The following is a 20,099-nucleotide window of genomic DNA, read 5'->3' as shown; positions in this document are numbered from 1 at the left end:
AAGGATATTAGGATGATGAAGTTGTCAAAATAATGTATATTTCGCTGTTCAGATTAATATTTTTCATAACAAAATTTGCTTGGTATTTCAAATTGGAAATAATTATTCAACATTGCCAAAATTTAAAACGCGTTGTATTTGTAAAACTGTGATTCAATCTATGCTTAACCATAAAAGAAACAATATAGTTTCTACATCATAATTCCATGCTTCCATTATGTCAATAGTGCAGAACATATGCACACATGAATAATTAAGACAGATAGAACCTTGGCTATAGATGCTAATATCACTTGCGCCATTTACACTTCAGTAAAAGACCTTGATTGAAAATAAGATAACTCTTTTTCACCATCATAAATTGAATTATGCTTATTAATTTTAAATTTATTCCCATCTCGATCTTCACATAATGCGAAAGCTTCCTCTCCGTGGATAGCATAATCCCCGACTTGCAATTCATCTTCAGACGATTTTAATGGAACAACTAATCCGATAATCCAACAAATTATACTAGTCGTAATAATATTTAAACATGTAACAAAAACAATACCTAATAATTGAATTCCCAATTGTCTAAATCCAGCGCGAGTTTCATTATTTTGGAAACTGTATGCTAACCCGGTATATTTTTTCCAATCAGGAACCATAAAAAAAAGTCGACACAATTTTGGTACAGCTAGAAATCCTGTAAGTATACCTCCGAGACCACCCGCAATAGCATGGGTGTGGAATATGGCCAAGGGATCATCAATTAGTGTTAGGATCTTCAGTTTTTTCTGAAGAATCATCATTGTAAACCAAGGAATACTACCTGAAATTACCCCCATTATCATGGCTGCCCAACCTTGTACAACTCCTGATAATTATAATGAAGATTTAGTTAAAATGGATTCAATTGACACATTTTAAAAAATGAAGGGTGTAATAGTAAAATAACCTGCAGCAGGAGTGATACAAACGAGACCGGTAATCATTCCCTGGACGGCACCAAAAACAGAGGGCTTTTTGAAGACGAAAGTGTCCAATAGGAGCCAAGTGAGTATACTAGTGGAAGTGCATACGTGTGTGTTAAGGACGGCTAGAGATGCATCCACGCTGGCTACAAAGGGTCCTCCACCGTTGAATCCACTCCACCCCATCCAAAGCAGTCCTGCGCCTGCAAGCATCAGAATCATATTGTTTGGCGGGGAGTTCACCCTGTCCTTCTCCGATCTGGGTCCCACCTTTTTGTTACACGGTCAATATTTTATAGAAATAATTACAATCAGCTCCTCTATTTAGATTAAAACTACTGTTTTTTTAGGAAATAGTTATTAAATACTCAAATATTATAAAAAGAATAATAATTTCCTACAATCTTGATAGTAGGAACTCCTGCTACCTTACTAACGTGGCAGTCTTATATAGGCTGTTTATATAATAAATAAATTTAGTAAAAACAATTATAGCTTTAATTTCTTATGTTATCAAAAATTATGTTTTAAATATACTAGTTTTTTTGGCCACGTGCTACGCACGTTAACGATATATATATGACCCGTTATTTATGTTATAATTGTATATTTTTTTAAGAATATATTATTATTTAAATTTTATTAGATTTGTGTTTTTTTATTTGATTTTGTTTAATTATTTTATAAAATTTTAATTTCATTTATTGAAAATGTTAAAAAGTTAGAATTAACCAATAGATTTAATTTTTGATATTTTTGTTATTAAAAAATGATAATATGATTGAAACAAATTATATTATTTTTCATAGTAAATAACTAATAATTTAATAAATATTAAAAATATCAAAACTCTAACACAAATATTATAATATAATTATTTAATATTAATGAAACTCGTCATATTCTTTTATATATAGTGATATATATGTGCAATTCCTTTTAGGATCAGGAATCTAACACATAATGATAGTTGTTGCACAATTCCTTTTACGATTAGGAATTTAATACATAATGGTAGCTACTGCGATAATTATTTTTAATATGTTTCCTTTATGGGTTAGGAATGTCATCTTTCTATTTGTTAAGCACAAATATTCTTATATGTCACAATTAGGAATATCAACTTGGATAAAATATGTAGAGGGTATTTTTGTCCGTAAATGGAAATGTTCCCCCCGCGAATACACTTTTATATTTGTTATAGATAGACTATTTGTCTGTTTTATCGTTTTAAAGTATTCCCAAATTGCCACTTTGAATCATATTATGTTAATATTTGAATAATATTTTATTCTTTTATCCATAAAAAAACATATTTTTTTTATCTTTGCATTATGCTTAGTTCTTATTTTTTTTCTTTCTATTATGTTTCTTAAATAATTTTTTTTAAAAGAAATTTATATATACTGATGGATACCGAATCCTATTGTAAGTATAATGGAGCCGAGTTGCAGGAGATCCACTCTCAGGTGATACCAGACTCCCCCTGAAGATCCGAAGATATGAAGGAGACGCCGAATCTCTTAAGATTCGGTGACATAAAGACCGAATCCCACATGATCCGCCGAAAGCGCGTCGGGTCCGGGATTCGGGTAATCGACTAAGTATGGAAATATTGTCCTATTCGGACACAAACACTACATATGGAAGGATAAGCTCTACTTTAGGAAGATAAGACTATTTAGGAAGACGTTCCTAAATAGGACTCTTATCAGATTAAGGTAGATCACGACAAATCAGGAGAATCTCTACGATATTGCCGAATCCCTATAAAGTAGGATTCACCTGCCTAATACAACTCTACTAGGTATATTCGACTACTATAAAAGGAGCACGAGGTATGCCTAGAATCAGAATTACATTCATATACTCAAAACGCTGCTCAAAGCTCTAAACTGACTTTAGCATCGGAGAGTTAATCGGACAACCACCGTCCGGTTAGCTTTTACCCTGTTTTGCAGGTCTTACTCACCGGTTCAGAAGGCAGACTCCATCAATTGGCGCCGTCTGTGGGAAAAGCTCAACTAAACTTCAAAATAAGGAGCTTTTCTGAACTCAAAAACAAATCTCATTGAAGAAGATGACTTCTGAAAGAGTAAACCTGAAAGACAAACAACCAATGGACCCAAAAAGCACTCCGGAGATAATCAACGTGACGGAAGACGGGCTTCACAACTCCGGGGAAAAAGGCAATACCGGAGGGCCCTCTTTCTCAACACCCCAATACCAAACTAATCCGATGAGGGGAAGCAACCCAATTGCTTTCAATCTGGGCACTGAAGAACAAGCACCAAACGCAGCAGCACAAGATCCACACAACGAAATACTGAAAAAGATACTAGAATCAGTACAGGCAAATCTTGACAGATTGGCTAGCGAAGCCAAAAGAACAAACGACAGGCACGAAGAAACTATGAAAATCCTAAGGGAAAATTTTAGCCCTACAGCTCCCAGAAGAAGAGAAAGAACAGAAAACGCAAACCCAGGCCGACGAGAGACAAGGGCAGAAAACAATAAAAGCAAGGAACCACGAACCAGAGGGAACGGAGAAAGAAACGAAGCAAGAAACCAGCGAGAAAATAGAACCAGCGACGAGGAAAGTCCGAACAGAGACAAATCTAACGAGGAATCACCGGAGACACCCAGAAATGAGCACAACCAGGAGAACGCCCGGAGCGGTCTGAATTCAAAGAGAGACGAACGAAGGGAGAAGGAAAAAGAAGACGCCCCGCCAAGGAGCAAGCGACAAGAAAGAGATGCAGGGAAAGAGCAATTTAAGAAAAAACACCAAGAAGGAGAGGGCGAATCGTCAGAGACACCCCAAAAAAGCAAGGCCACATATGTGGTGGAAGAAGATTTAGAAGAGAAGATCGCCAAAGCACTCAAAAAACTAAAATCTGAAGAATTGGATATAGACGACCTCAGGTTGAAAGGATCACCCCTCTCGCCCGAGATCATGGAGGAAACCATCCCGCACAGCATGAAGCTGCCGATCCTGCCAATTTTCAATGGGGAAGGAGACCCCCGAGACCATACTTCTAGGTTCACAGCGACCATGGGGCTACTCAGCGTATCAGACGCCATTCTCTGCAGGGTTTTCCCTACCACACTCACGGGCACAGCCCAGAGATGGTATAACAAATTAAAATCAGGCTCGATCAAAAGCTTCGCTTCGCTTTCAACAGAGTTCCTTAATAGATATCTCACAAACATCCCAGCTAAAACCACTACCAGTATCCTGAGAGCCTGCATCCAAGAAGAAGGAGAAACCCTGCGAAGCTACATCGAACGATTCAACAAGCAAGCTATGAAGATAGACAACCTGAACGTCGACATGGCGACAGAAGCATTGCGAGAAGGGACGCGATTCGGAAAACTGGTGGACAAGCTGCTAGTCAATAAACCCACAACTTTCTCGAACTTAATGGGCATAGCCCAGAAATACTTCGAGTTAGACGAAGGGCGAAGGGCGATCCGCGGAAAGGAAGCAAAAGGAAAAGAATCAAAAGAGAGATCCAGAGAAAAAACCAAGTCCAAACCTGATGACAGGAGAGGAAGACCCGAAGAGAACAGACGATTCGCCCCCAGACAAGATATGAATCGAGATATGATCCCAGAGATGACGAGAATAACTTCACTCCGCTAAACACCAGCCGAACTAATGTCCTCATGTGGATCAAAGAAAACGTCAAAAACGTGGTATGGCCACCAAAGATGAAAGCAGAGGTAAGAGACACCAGAAAGTACTGCAAATTTCACGACGATTACGGACATGAAACGGATAGCTGCAGAGACTTAAAGGTCGAGATCGAAAGAATGATCGACACAGGCGAGCTGAGGAAATTTGTGGCCCGAAAAGAGAAGAGCAATGACAAGGGAGAAAAAAGAAACAGAGAAGACAAGCCGAAAGAAAAAGAAGACGAGCGCCCATCCAAAATTCTGGGAACCATACACATGATTAATGGTGGAGGACATAGCAGCTCTACGATCAGGAGGAAGCAGAGGAAGGAAGTAATGAACATACGAGAAACTCACATGCCGCCAGTGATCTTCGATGTAGAAGACTATGAACACGTCAAAGCACCCCACAACGATGCTTTGGTAGTGACTACTATCATTGAAAATTGGAACATGGAGCGAATCCTAATCGACGAAGGAAGCGCGGTAAACCTCATGACAAACGCAGCATACAAAATGCTGGGAGGAACGGCGTCAAGGCTACGCCGAGTCCCAATTCCGCTATCAGGACTCGGTGGCCCCTCCATCACTCCACTGGGAGCAGTCACCTTGGAAGTAATAATCGGCCCAGAAAGAGGAATAAACAAGAAAATCATGTCACTATTTAACATAGTGGACATGGAACTGACATACAATGCCATCCTAGGAAGACCTTTCCTCCATGATCCGGCAGCAGTAACCAGCATAAGAGCGTTGGCAATGAAAATACCAACCGAAAAGGGAGTAGTGACGCTGAGAGGAGACCAAGGAATAGCCAAGAAGTGCTATGACGAGTCAGTGGTGGATCTCCAAGAAAACAAGACCGAAAAGAAGGAAGAATAGGAATGGAAAACGACCCATCATCGGTAACGACTTTACGTCTTACCAGATGGCGTCAAATCTATCTTTAATATTTTGTATGCCATCTTTTTATCAATAAAAGTTCAATTTTGCTACTATCTGATTAGCCAGACGAACCAATAAAGAAATAAAAATCAAGAACAGTCACGAATGATTAAATCAAAGATGAAAGAAGAAAAAATAAAGATCAAATTCAAGAAAGGCTAAAAGCCAAGAAAATGAGTTTAAATTAACTCAAGGCAAAATCGCCGAACTAGGCAAATCGCCACAAAAGGCTAAGAGCCAAGAAAATGAGTTTAAATTAACTCAAGGCAAAATCGCCAAATTAGGCAAATCGCCACAAAAGGCTAAAAAATGAGTTTAAATTAACTCAGAAAAGGCAAATCGCCAAAAAAGAGTTTAGATTAACTCGAAACAAAAACAAAAATAAAAGAGTTTAGATTAACTCTATAAAAAGCAACGCCAAGAACAGGGTTTAGAATAACCCTCGAGGCAAGACAAGTACATAAAAATTGATATAAGGCGAAAGCGCATTTCGAAGAAACACGAAGAAAATATATTCATAAATTGCGAATTACAAAAAGCAAAATTAGTACATTAGCAAATACAATCAAAAGAAAAACTACTAGACACGGTCTTTAGACATCTTGACAAGAAGGTCACGAGCGATGGCCTGGGGATCCAACCCGTTAACCCCAGAAAGATCAATATTAGGATTCTGCTCTAGAAGCTTCCTCCCAATCGCAAGGCGATACTCGCTTATCAAAGCAGAGTAAAAAGCTTTCGTATCTAGCAAACGGATGTGAAGACCTTCAACCTCCGATCTTAGACTGTCCCTCTCCCCACCGACAAGGGAATTGATTCGAATAAGCTCCTCAATCTCTTGAGTCAAGTCATCGGTCTTCTTCTCGATCACTTTCACTTGGCGATCATTAATCGCATCCTGCGCCTTAAGCTGCGCCAGAAGGGAATCATGCTCTTCCAAAGAGGCCTTCAATTTTGCCCTTTCAGACTCGGAAGTCGCCAAAAGAGAAGACAGACGCTCAACCTCCTCCTCGGCACACTGTCGGCGGTCGTTCAATACCAGAACAGATTGAAGAGCCTACAAACACCAGAAACAAACAAATAAGGAAACAACTGAATACAAAAAACATATTATATTCAAGAAAGAAAGCACTTACAGAGAAACCATGAAAACAAGCCAGATCGGAAAGCTCCTGACCCGGCCTACCACAAAACCACGTGACATCATCAGGAATCGCCAAAGTTCGGATATATTCCGCTAGCACTCTAGGATTCAGCAAACTAGCAGGATCCTGACCTTCGACCCACTGCACCAAATCTGGAGCAGAAGAAGAGTTTCCAGGAAAACTCTCCCTCGATGGAGAACCATCGCCAACTCGACGTCTTTTCCTAGACGGAGAATCCGGGTCTCGACCCAGAGAAATCTCTCCCGAATCAGCAACAACCAGCCCCTCTGAAGTCACACCCCCAACTCCCCCCGAGACGGTAAATGATGCTAGAGGGGGAAGTAGCGACGGAACCGCCTCGTCACCTACTGGATCAGCCAAGTCATCATCATCATCTACAACAATAACCTCACCACCCGCAGGCAACGCTATCTCGACGGAAGCTATGGGAATATCAACAGGAGCCACATCCACGTCAATGTCGCCAGGAATAATGTTGGCGATAGGAACGTCAGGACCACCCATCGGAACGTCCAAATCTACTTGAAACCCGGAAAGGAAATCGTCAGAAGAAGAAGACATCCTACAAAAGAAACATCAAAAAGAACTTAAGCAAATTAATATACCTTGAACAAAAGAGTAGCAAAGATCCGCCAAGCCTCGAGGAGGATCCTCCAAAGGAAACCATCGACGCCGAAGATGACTATTGACCAAGACATCTAGAATGGGACGCGATACAACACCACAGGAAGATATGTCGAAAGCAAGTTTTGACTCGGATAAACTTAAAGGAGACGGACAACTCCGAACTTGGTGAGAAGAAAAACCATCCGAAAAATGAAGAAAAGCAAATTTATGGTAAACAATAAAGAAACGCCTTCGCCAGCGACTGGTTAGGCAAGGAAGATAAATACGAGATCGCCCTTCTCTGCCAAGGGCGAAAACGAAGCAACCATCGCACTTCCTAAAGTCTACAAAATGATACAACACGTTGAGAGAAGGGGCACAACCCCGGAGCCTACACGCCTCCGAAAAGGCGAGCACTACTTTAATCGTACCAGGATAAAGTTGTCCCAGAGCAACCTTTAAATCCCTACACACTTCTACTAAAAATGAATCTAAAGGAAACCTAAGACCAGCAGCAAATTGCTCTTCGAAGAGAACCGCCCTACAAGAAGATCCTGGAGAATCGGAAGCAGCCATATCGACACCAGGTAATATTACCCTATAATCGAAAGGAAAGCTATACTTAAAATAGATATCTAAGACTTCATCCCTACGAAGCTTTGATCTGGTAAAAGCCATAGCAGCGCATGCATCTTCCACTCGACTAAGAGGCATCCTAGAACAGGAAATCACAAACATAAATACAGAATAAGGATCAAACAAGAAATATATTGAAGAACACGTTGAAGAACACGTCGAAGAACACCAAGTACAGAAAGGGAATTTCCAGAATATAAATCATGGAGAACATATACAAAGAAGAAAACCATATTAACATCCAAGCGACAAAAGAGAACATACCTGAAAAATCTGGATGAAACAAGTCACGAAGAACCAAATAATCAAACAAAGAACGAAAAGGAAATAGCTGCAAGAAATAAGAATAAATTCGAAAAGCAAGTAAGAGGGAAAAGAAGAAATGCAAAGAGATTAAATACAAAGAGTTTTTGAATCATTAACCGTTGAATCACTAAATGCCGACACGTGGCAACACAGAATCTTACTAAAGAAGAAACGTCACCCACAAACATATGAAACGACTCGCCCGGAATACAAAACGACTCGCCCGTATAAGAGAACTCAGCTCCAAAAGAGCTAAAATCCACTAAGGCATAAATGCCAAACTACTTCAGCTCACTTGCGGGGGGCTAATGATGGATACCGAATCCTATTGTAAGTATAATGGAGCCGAGTTGCAGGAGATCCACTCTCAGGTGATACCGGACTCCCCCTGAAGATCCGAAGATATGAAGGAGACGCCGAATCTCTTAAGATTCGGTGACATAAAGACCGAATCCCACATGATCCGCCGAAAGCGCGTCGGGTCCGGGATTCGGGTAATCGACTAAGTATGGAAATATTGTCCTATTCGGACACAAACACTACATATGGAAGGATAAGCTCTACTTTAGGAAGATAAGACTATTTAGGAAGACGTTCCTAAATAGGACTCTTATCAGATTAAGGTAGATCACGACAAATCAGGAGAATCTCTACGATATTGCCGAATCCCTATAAAGTAGGATTCACCTGCCTAATACAACTCTACTAGGTATATTCGACTACTATAAAAGGAGCACGAGGTATGCCTAGAATCACAATTACATTCATATACTCAAAACGCTGCTCAAAGCTCTAAACTGACTTTAGCATCGGAGAGTTAATCGGACAACCACCGTCCGGTTAGCTTCTACCCTGTTTTGCAGGTTTTACTCACCGGTTCAGAAGGCAGACTCCATCATATACAAACAAATAAATAATTTCATGCTAGAATATAAATGTTTTATATAATAATTTTTTTTCTAGTTGATATATTTATTTAGATAAATGATAAAATTAAAAAAAAAATCCATACATGAAGAAGAAATGAATTAAATGATATTAAAAAATACTATTAAATTATTATATTAAATGTAAGTTATAAGTTAAATAATTCTTTTTAACCAAAAATAGTATTATTAAGGAATAAACAGTATTACAACATTCATCAAACACATTCTTATAGCTTAAATTGTTTATTATATGTACAGCCCATATAGGGCTGCCACGTTGGTAAGATAGCAGGAGTTCCTCCAACTGAGGTTGCAGAAAAATATTGTTCTTATAAAAACTATGATTTTTTATAATACATGAAATAAATGGTAAATTTAACTTATAATTATTTTTATACATTTTAAAAATAGTTAAATAAAAAAAAATAGGTGTAGTCAAAGTTTAACTATAGTTCCCATATATTTTTCTTGAATGTTTACTAACTATTTTTAAAAATGTACTAATAATAACAATTGTTAATGAATAAGAGAATAATCTAATTCATATTTTTATTTTGTAAGTTTTATGGATATCAATTCATCAAAAAAGAAGTTTTATCAATATATTGATTTCAATTGTCTCCGAACTATCATAACCGTAGATAAAATTTATCATGTTTATGATGAATTACAGACAAAATTGACTAATTTTTACTATGTAGTTTGGTTTTATTGGACCTTTAAATGGATATAAATTTGAGTTTTAATATAAATTGCTTACCCAAAAAGCTGCCGTGTAACCAGCAACACCAGCAGAAAGATGAATAACATAACCTCCAGCAAAATCAATAATCCCAAGTTTTGCGAGCCATCCTTCAGGACACCATATGCTAAAAGCAGCAATTGTGTAAGAAAATGTGAGCCATAGAGGAACAAACAATACCCAAGCTCGAAAATTCATCCGTCCGAGGAGACAACCAGCGATCAAAATCAACGTTATACAAGCGAAAACTCCCTGAAAAAACACCATTGTCGCGGTCGGAAAGTTGCCGAGAAATGCTTTTTCTAGCAAGAATTTCTCATCTAAGGCGACGGCAGGTTTTCCTAAAAAGGGGACGAATTTGTCGCCAAATGACATGTTGTAACCCCATCCTACCCAACATACAATGACCATTGCAAATGCATAAAATGCCATGAATGCGGAGTTTATTGCCCATTTCTTGTTTACCACGCTACCATATAAGATTACGAGGCCCGGTATGCTTTGTAAGCCGACGAGTGTGGCCGCTGTTAATTGCCATGCATTGTCGCCTTTGTTCATCCATTTGGGACTAGCTTCGTCAAATGATAAGTTTGACGGAAGTTCCATTAGTTGGTTAATTTTTTTAGTTTAACGAATTAAAGGCTAATTAAAAGAGACTAATTTATAAATAGATGTGATCAATGTTGTGATGGTCGCTTTTGTACTCTAATTTTGGGTGTTAAATTGCCGGCTAAGGATGTTTGAAATTTCGTCGCTAGATTTGATAGTGAGATTTGTAATTTTTTTGTTGTTTTAAAGAAGAGATCAATCATGTAATACCACCAGCAAACATTTAGATTGAGAAAACAAGAAGAGAAAATTACATGAAATCCCCCAAAATTTCAAATGTTTATGTTAGTGACTTAGAATTTTATTTTTTGTAAAAATCTCTCAATTTTAAAACATTTTTTTCATGCCTACCTTTTTATATTTGTCATTCCTATTTTATCCCTTCCTATGGTATATGCTTCTTATTGTGTTTGTATTACACTAAATAATTTACCCCTTTCTTCTTCTTCAGCCCTCACGATTTATTAACAGTAAAAGAATCACCTTCTTCATTAAACTCTTCTCCTTCATCTTCACAGCTGCCGCCATTATAGTCCGATCCTATTATTACGCTTGCGTGGTTGGTTGGATGGGTTGTGGTAGAGGTGGCCAAGTTTAACTTTTGTTTTTAATTTGCTTAATGTTGATTTTGAATTTCCATTTAAATATTCGTTGTCTAAGAACTGAATTTGTACAATTGATGGGTAGAGCTCTATTTAACTTTTGAGTTTTGACTATACTGAAGCAAAAATTACAGTAATTGAGCATGACAAGGCTGATGTTTTGTTAAATTGGAATCCACAAAGAATGACTATGTGAAGGTGAATGGGTGTTGGTAAGATTCCAGAATTGTTGTTTTATCGTCTTACCATTTTCAAAAGCTTATAGAGAGGCTTAATATGTTATTGGTTAACTTTTGAATTCATAATAACGGTTATGTTCATATTTTATGCAGGAAATGACTAGTGTATCTGTTTTCTAAATTCTTGGAGACTTGAAGTGATAAATTGAAGTGACTAATGTTCCTTCTTTATGCAGGAAATGATTTTGTATATCATTGTGCATTAATGGTTATTAAAATGGTATATTGAAGGTTTTAAGCTTTCACTTTATGATTACATTTATACGGTTTCATTACATCTATTGTGATACAATATTTGAGAAAAGAGAAAGTGGCTTGAGGTTATTGCATGACAAAATTATATATTAAAAATGAAAAATACATAACTTTGAAATTACTCAAACATTGAAAGAGGTCAAAAAATAATTTCAATGTATATTAAAAATAAAAATTTATTAAATTGATTACAAATTAAATATCTCTTTTAAGTTAAATGTATTTGATAGTCTATAAAATCGAAAATCTATCGGATGTGAACTGGATGTAAACCTATATCAACTGAACTATTTTCAATTTTTAATAAAATTTATCTTATTGCTCTTTACAATCTTAAATACATCTTATATAAAGAGAATTTTAATATTTAGTGTAATATACAAATTGAATATCTCTTTTAAGTGAAATATATTTGACAGTCTATAAAACCGAAAATTAACCTGATGTGAACCGGATGTGAACCTATATCAACTGAATTATTTTAAATCAGTTTTTAATAAAACTTATCCTGTTACTCTTTACAATCTTAAATGACATTTTATATAGAGAGAAATTTAAAATTTAGTGTCATAACAAATTGAATATCTCTTTTAAGTGAAATATATTTGATAGTCTATAAAATTAAAAATTAACCTGATGTGAACCGGATGTGAACCTATATGAACTGAACTATATCAATTCAATTTTTAATAAAATTTGTCTTCCTACTCTTTACAATCTTAAATGACATTTTATATAAATAGACTTTTGAGATTTAATATAATATACAAATTGATTCAATCTCTTTTAAATGAAATATATTTGATAGTTTATAAAACCAAAAATTAACCTGATGTGAACCTATATGAACTGAACTATCTTAATTCAATTTTTAATAAAATTTGTCTTCCTACTCTTTACAATCTTAAATGACATTTTATATAAATAGAATTTTAAGATTTAGTGTAATATACATATTGAATATCTCTTTTAATTGAAATATATTTGACAGTTTATAAAACTAAAAATTAACCTGATGTGAACCGGATGTGAACCTATATCAACTGAACTAGATTAATTCAATTTTTAGTAAAATTTGTCTTACTACTCTTTACAATCTCCAGGTCTTCTTCTTTCCAATCATTTTAATTTCAATTGTTTGTTTTACAAATTGGATAATTTATCTTTATCAAAATAAATAAAAATATACTAATTAGTAATTGTAAATTCGAAATCAATTTGAAGTAAAATATGTACCGACTAGAAGTGAACTAGAAGTAAACTTCAGGTGAACTAGAAGTAAATTTTATTATCTAAAACCAAATATCAAATTAGAATCATATCTTCTTTAAATTTAATTATAAGTTCACATTTAGTTTGCATTGAGTTGATGTAGAATTACTTTAAAGTACATTTTACAAACAAATACAAAGAAATTGCACATGCCAAAGTTAAACACAGAAATTGGTCATTAGCTGCATAACCTGGAAATAAGTAAAATAAAAAGAAAAACTATATTACAAAACATGTGTAAAGCAATTAATTTTAAAGAACAATCTAACAATAAACAAATTTTGATATATCTAAGTAAAAGTATTTCCTATGATTAACAAAAAATAAAATCATTGATTATTAGTTCTTACAAACATTCTATTCAATAAATAATTGACATATTAGTTTATTTGCACCGGACAAATATAATTCTCACTAGCATTCTTTAATTAATCAAAACTTTATGAGTCTTCTCCATGACCAATAGTTTGTAATGTTTCCATCATATAATTTCCAAGTTGGTTCGGCCAAAATTTGCACTTTGGTCTTCAATTTGTTGATGTCTGCAACTCATCTTCCATTGAGTCTAAATCAACACCTTCATCTGTTAAATAATATAAGATAGTGGCAGTCTATATTTCTTTAACAAATTCACCAGAAATTAATAAGCATTACACCAAGTAGCAGAATGCAGCTTCTAAAAAATGGAAAATATTCATATAAAAAAATGAAAATTAAAATAAATTAATCTAGCAATACCTCTATTGTTGGGTTTTCTCGTTGTAACCGAATATCAAATTAATCCAATAGTGCAGATTTGAACTAACATATTCACTATCTAGGGCAATAATACCTCAAGTCAACTACTGTTCAAAACCTCTCAATCGAAAAGCTGTAGTATGTGGGATTGTGATGGAATTCTTGAATTAAACATACAATTCAAAATGATTAAAAAGACAAATAAATTGAAAACATCAATAAACAAAACATTACCAAAATTAATATGATCAGCAGTAGTTGCAATTGTGTAAATGTTCTAGACGAGGTTGCTCTGTTGCCGTTCTACCGGTGATGTTTCTCTATTTAAATTGCTCCGCAATTGACTGAGATTAACATTGAATCAGTGGTTAAATAGAAGAAAAGGAGGAATTAGCTTTGATTTAGGGTAGGATTACAATTTTGGGAAAGAGATTAGGTCTTTTTTTATACAGTAATGGCGGTAATTTGAATGTAATTTTAGTTTGAAGATGAGTGTTAGTTATTTTTGTGGAAAGAAAGACAGCTCTATTGTAAATGACGTATGGAAGGGGCAAAGTTGTCCTATTTTATTATAAAATCAGTTTATTTTGGATTATGAGTGAATTGTGAAAACTTTCCTATTTTATTGAGAGATTACTGCAAAAATAAAAAAGCTGAGGTAAAAATATTAGACATGACCACTTTTGAGAGATTTGTGTAAATAACCCAAACAAGAAACATTGGTTAAATTGGATTTTTATGTGTCCTTTTTGTTATTTTCTGAGAACTTGAAATGATCAATTTAAATGAATGTCATATCAATTAAAATTCGTTTGATGACATAAAATGAAATATTTAAGGTAATTGATTATGAAAGTTACTAATTTTTTTATTATTTATTAATTTTTTTTATTGGTTACTGAACTTCACCTTTATTTCAAATGATCGAGTTTTACCAATAAAAAATGCTTAGATGGCAGCATGATTTTGACATATAACAAATAAATTTTGCTATTTTTACTTTTAAACACACTTAATTTAATTTTGAAAGAGAGTGTTTATATCAAATTATGCATATATGAAAGATTTTCCGGTAAAAGAAATAAATTCTAACTTCTGTCTAAACATTTTTGGCCGGAGAAAAATAGAATGAAAAAAAATTAAAGTTCAGTGATTAATAAAAAAATTAAAAATTACAGGCATCTTTCGTTATTTCAAGTCAACGCTGATTGATAACTGAAATAAAATTAAAATTCAGTAACCCTAAATATCAATTACCCGAAATATTTAAATGGAAAAATTTGAGAATTTCAATTATATATACCCGGTCTCTCAAAACCTCTCACAATGTTTGGGATTTAATGTCATCAAATAGTCTCCCCCGATCATGAAAACTTCTTTTACTACCTTGGAAAAGTATTACTTCCCTATAAGAAAAGCTTGTAATGGACAATTATTCATTTTTAAATTTTTAAATATAAAATTTGTTCATTTTTAAATTTATATTTTATCAATTTAAATAGTCTTAATCCCAATAAAATGATAAACATTTGCGGTTTTTATCAGTTATAGTAAAACCTTTAAAAATCGGCACGATTAATTATTTTATTTTAACATATTTGATATTTTATATAGCTATTTTTTTTAATCGAACTGGTTTTTTATCACCATGTTCACCACATCACTGCCAACTCAACAAATTGCTGATGCGGCATCACTTCTAATCCAATCAAACCACATGACAAATCACATAATGACCCAACCAAAATCAAACCAAATCATTAAATCAAATTAATGAATTATATTATTATAAAATTAAAATTCATATATATTAAAAATAACTAATATTTTCTAACTAATTAATTAAATTAAATCAAAATATACAAAATTTATTTTACATATTATATATATATATATATATATATATATATATATATATATATTAAATAAATCAAATACCATCATATTTGTAAATAAAAGGATAAATTTATAAAATTTATCTCAAAATTTCATACTTATTCCGAGAAAAATTTCATTCCAAAATTTTAGATTCCTCCATCTTTCACTCCCGCGCCTCCCTAATTTATTAATATTTTCTTAGTAGTCCTAATTATAGATAAATAATTAATTCTAAATTTATTAAAAAATATATTTAAATAACCTTAACCATTGGTGGCCCACCAGAATCCACCGCGACCACCTGATCACTTTTATATTAAAACTAGTACATTCACCCTCGCGTTGCTTCGGGGTTTAAGAAAGGCAAAGAGTATTTCAAACATAAAACACACAGTCAACCAAATAATCAAAGCACAATTAAAAATATAGTCTCCTAATCAATAATCATAAATGGAATGTCAAGTCTAGTTCCAAAAAAAATATATCGTTAAAAATAGCCTAACATTAAAATTCATTTATTATAAATAACCAAACATAACAAAGACTCTCACTTTCCTTTGGGAGGAGCATAATTAGATAAAATATCAAATATCAAATATTTAATATTTTAAAAATATCAAATAGTTTCGAATGAAGTCAATTTTATCAAAAACTTTCAAAAATACTAATTTTAGCCATTTTTAGTATATATATTTAATTTTAACCAGTCACTCTTTTAAAAAAAATATCAATGTATTTCAATTTTGACCATTTTGTATATTATTAATAAATATTTTCAAATAAAAAAAGTTACATTTATTGTATGACCAAATTATTTAATCTTAAATAAGCGTGGTCAATTGAACTGAGTTTTTTTGTTAGATTGTTGGTTATACGCCAATTGACATTTTTTTAGTACAGAGTTTCGAATTGTTAAATCATCTAATTATCACTGTGATAGGTGGTTTTAAGTGGCCGAATTTCAACTATATTTTCATGTATCAAATAAGTTCGTAATCAATTTAAAGCAGCTGGATCTATTTTTACATTTTTTACTGTGGGCGCATAATTGAAAGTTTTGTGTGCCAATGCCGTTCCCCGGACAATACTACTGCTAGAAGAGCAAGGTAAAGTCAATTTTTACATTTTCTCACATTATATATGCATCAACGTAAGGCAGTTTAATAATTCTACTTTGTTTCACCATATATTAAACCCAGGACAAGTCATATAAGGAGGACAGATTATCAAAGATCACTACCATGGAAAGCTCTAACCAAGCAAAGGATAATTTAGAAACAGACAATTCTGATATAAAAATACAAAAGGTACGTCGCATTTCTGTTTTTATATCCGCTGGTATTAAACAATGAACATTCTATTTCGTTCGTTGTTTATTTTTTTTCCTTTTGCAGCTTATTGACAAAGACTGGCAACATATTCTTGAGGTTGGTCTAGTTTTTTATTTTACCATCTATACTTTGTTGCTTAATCAGCCATCTGAATTTTAGGGTGAGTTCATTTATATTTCCATTTTATCTTTTCCTTATTCATGCCATTTTGATATTTAGTTTCATATTTCGTCCTTCGCTTTAATGGTGTAGGGCACAGACTTGGAACTTGTGAATATGTGCTTCTTGAATTTGTTAACAAAAATTTGCTTCTAAGTTAGAATATTGCTTGAAGTTGCCAGTGCAGAATACTATAGATCATTGTTAATGTGATTGATTTGTATTTTTTCTTGGTGTTGTTTCAGGTTGGGGCTGTGTATGAATCTGTTTCAACATGAGATGAATCATTTTTCTTTGGAATGATAGAGTAGTGGGATTTCAACACAGAAGCACATTATTTTGATAATTTCAGACGATTGTGTGATGATGAATATTTCTCATGAGATAATTATTTTGATAATTTTGTAAACGGTGAATATAGCACCATAACTTGCTTCTGCTGGCAGTTTTTCATTTTCTTTTGTTTAATGAAGAAATTTTTTTGTTTCTATACAGATTTTTATGGCTACTGTTTTTTGTAGAATCAAATTTCATTTTGTTGTATAGGATGCAAATTAGCCAGTATATTTTTTAAGCTTATTGAAACTGCCCTTTGCAAACTGCCTATAGGTTTTTTCCGTAGGGATGGTTTTAAGCGCCTTTAGAAACAATTAACAGGTTTTACTCATAGAGACGGTTTTAACCGCCCCTAGAGGCAACCTATAGCTTTTTACTCATAGAGACGGTTTCAACCGCCCCTAGAGACTGCCTGTCTTACCCCGGCGCTTACAAAAACCGCCTCTACAATATAGCGACGGCTACAAAGGCGACGCACGTGAGACGGTCTCAAAAACCATCTCTGACTTTTATAGGGGCGGTTAAAACCGCCCCTACACTGAAAATAGAGTGCCGCCAAAAGCCAAGTTTGGTGTAGTGTGCAGTGCAGTCTTGTATTTGTAAAAGCTAGCCACTTTACATATTTTTGTGAACTAATAAGAGCACAGTAAAATGACCTAAATGTAATTTGACAAACAATGTAACTGAATTACTGAAAGTCAAGTATAACAAATAACATCATATATAAATCATTTAGCTCACCTATGAAGTAATACTATCTATTTTTAAACCTAAAAAAACTTAGCTATCATTGTAACTGAAATCAAAGAGTGCAAGTATAAATTAGAAATAAAAACTGAACTTCTTTTTTATAGACAGATGTAAAATCTAGATATATATGAGAAATAAAAATTAAACTATACACATATTTTAATTTTAACTGGATTTTAGTGCAACTTTAACGTTAGTCCCTGTACATATAAAATATACAATGTGAAGTTATGTGAGCCAACTAAAGAGTTAATGGTACAATGGACTAAAAAAGAGCACTTCTAGACTATAAAAAGTAAATAAATAAATTATTTGACTAATAATTTACATGTAGATTGAACAAATTTCCATCGTTTGAATGCTTGTATCTTGCAACTGAATCTGCAATTCTGAAACAAATTAAATAAGCTCCATTAGTAAATAATAGATGGATGAAGAAGTTGAGAATTGAAAATTGGTTTACCATCTTTTTCAAACACTGATTTATATACTGTTTTTGTTGCAGGGACAAAGATGAAATGGCGGTAGTAGAAAGTATGGACAGGAAGCTGCCACATGAGCCAATTTACAGCTGTAAACACATCTAATTGAAAAGGGGCAGATGTCAACAAACTGCTTGGATGACCTATCCCTAAAAAATAACTTACTGGAGAAGGTGCTTCTTCAATAAGCAGCTTCTTCAATTTTATTTTTTTTTCCAAAGTTAGAATAGATAGAACCGGGGGGGAATTACACGCTATTATTTGTGCCCATGTAGCTCAAAAAACGAGCTTTTGCTTCCTGAGCTAATTTATGAGCTTCTTTATTATTCTCCCTCCTAATGTACCGAAATCTGCAGTCGTCGAAGAACGATGATAATCGCCAAATATCTTGACAGGTACCCCAATTGTTGCTCGAAGAACAAACTCCTGAGTTAACAGATTGGGACACCATGGAGGCGTCGCCTTCAAAACAAACAGATTTCCACCCCATATTGATACTCCAGGAAACCATCTCCCTTAGTGCCAGGAATTCTAGAATCCCCGGGTCCCAGATGTTCCTGAAAATTGCAGAGAATTTCCCAAGGATTTGCCCTGATTTCATTGCCCATCCTGCTATAGATCCGAATTTTTTCTCCTTACAAGTTCCTGCATCGTACTTTATTGTGATTAGGTTGGGGTTGGGATCTTGGGTTTCTTGTCTGTCAATTGGGCAACTTCTTGCGTTTTTGGACATCAGCTTTATTTCCTCCGCTTCCACTTCACTTGCCAGTTCAAAATCTGCTTTATACTCATCTGCAATTCTTTTTGTTTCTTCCACCGTCCACTCTGTGTCTTTAAAAATTAATGCGTTTCTGGCTTTCCAAATTCCCCATAGCAAGTAACACATCAGGTTAAGGCTGCCCACTGACTCATTTGAGTCCTTAAAGGAGCTCAGGATGCCAGACCATGCCTGCGAAAAACAGTTTTCTTGGATCAAGCTTGATTGAAGGGCTAGAGGAGATGCAAACCACAGTCTCCTTGCAAAGTCACAATGGAAGAAAAGATGCATTCTAGTCTCCTTTTCTCCACATCTCTGACAAACCAAATTACCTCGTAATCTGATGTTTAAGTTTTGTGCCGTCGGTATCCCATTATTGATAACTCTCCACATAAAGACTTTGAGCTTATTTGGGATTTTTAGATCCCACATTTCCTTCCATTGTCTCGTTGTAAGCCTTGCTTGGGAAGGTAGGGCCCCAGGATGTTCCTGGTTGTGGAGCGTATTAGTAGCTATGTAGTACCCTGATTTAACCGAATAGACACCTGAGTTTGTGTGGTGCCAGATTATCTTATCTGGGCATCTAGATAGAGGGATGGGCATAGACAAAATTAATTGAGCATCTTCTTCCACAAACAAGGATCTGATAAGCTCTTCATTCCATGTGCTGCCATTCTGGCTTCTCAAACCCTGCACCATTTCAGGAATGTTTTCTTCTGAAGTTTCC

The 20,099-nt window shown here is 34.5% G+C and overlaps 2 protein-coding genes and 3 long non-coding RNA genes across 6 annotated transcripts; 1 reads left to right on the top strand and 4 right to left on the bottom strand.

The window, feature by feature from the left end:
* Nucleotides 1-141: 141 nt before the first annotated feature.
* On the bottom strand, nt 142-10,710 carry LOC126671597 (ammonium transporter 2 member 4-like). The gene is made up of 3 exons (XM_050365382.2): nt 9,983-10,710; nt 941-1,226; nt 142-859 (listed from the first exon to the last, which is right to left on the bottom strand). The coding sequence occupies exons 1-3, from the start codon at nt 10,568-10,570 to the stop codon at nt 303-305; spliced, it is 1,431 nt and encodes a 476-aa protein (XP_050221339.1). The 5' UTR covers nt 10,571-10,710; the 3' UTR covers nt 142-302.
* On the bottom strand, nt 6,062-7,307 carry LOC130015196 (uncharacterized). Its single transcript, XM_056104916.1, has 2 exons — nt 6,716-7,307; nt 6,062-6,636 (listed from the first exon to the last, which is right to left on the bottom strand). The coding sequence occupies exons 1-2, from the start codon at nt 7,304-7,306 to the stop codon at nt 6,160-6,162; spliced, it is 1,068 nt and encodes a 355-aa protein (XP_055960891.1). The 5' UTR covers nt 7,307; the 3' UTR covers nt 6,062-6,159.
* Nucleotides 10,711-13,206: 2,496 nt separating the features above from the next.
* On the bottom strand, nt 13,207-14,234 carry LOC126674310 (uncharacterized). 2 transcript variants are annotated; one of them, XR_007639505.2, is made up of 2 exons: nt 13,680-14,234; nt 13,207-13,524 (listed from the first exon to the last, which is right to left on the bottom strand). It is a non-coding gene; the product is annotated as an uncharacterized LOC126674310 (long non-coding RNA). The 2 variants fall into 2 exon arrangements; XR_007639504.2 differs by having other exon boundaries at nt 13,914-14,234.
* Nucleotides 14,235-16,746: 2,512 nt separating this feature from the next.
* LOC126671097 (uncharacterized) lies at nt 16,747-17,537 on the top strand. The gene is made up of 2 exons (XR_007638921.2): nt 16,747-17,048; nt 17,293-17,537. It is a non-coding gene; the product is annotated as an uncharacterized LOC126671097 (long non-coding RNA).
* Nucleotides 17,538-18,205: 668 nt separating this feature from the next.
* On the bottom strand, nt 18,206-18,811 carry LOC126671098 (uncharacterized). Its single transcript, XR_007638922.1, has 2 exons — nt 18,597-18,811; nt 18,206-18,522 (listed from the first exon to the last, which is right to left on the bottom strand). It is a non-coding gene; the product is annotated as an uncharacterized LOC126671098 (long non-coding RNA).
* Nucleotides 18,812-20,099: the final 1,288 nt, after the last annotated feature.

This window comes from Mercurialis annua, linkage group LG3, assembly GCF_937616625.2.
Source record: "Mercurialis annua linkage group LG3, ddMerAnnu1.2, whole genome shotgun sequence".
NCBI classification, from domain to species: domain Eukaryota; kingdom Viridiplantae; phylum Streptophyta; class Magnoliopsida; order Malpighiales; family Euphorbiaceae; genus Mercurialis; species Mercurialis annua.
The sequence above is the reverse complement of the archived record's forward strand: the minus strand, read 5'-3'. Positions and strand labels throughout refer to the sequence as shown.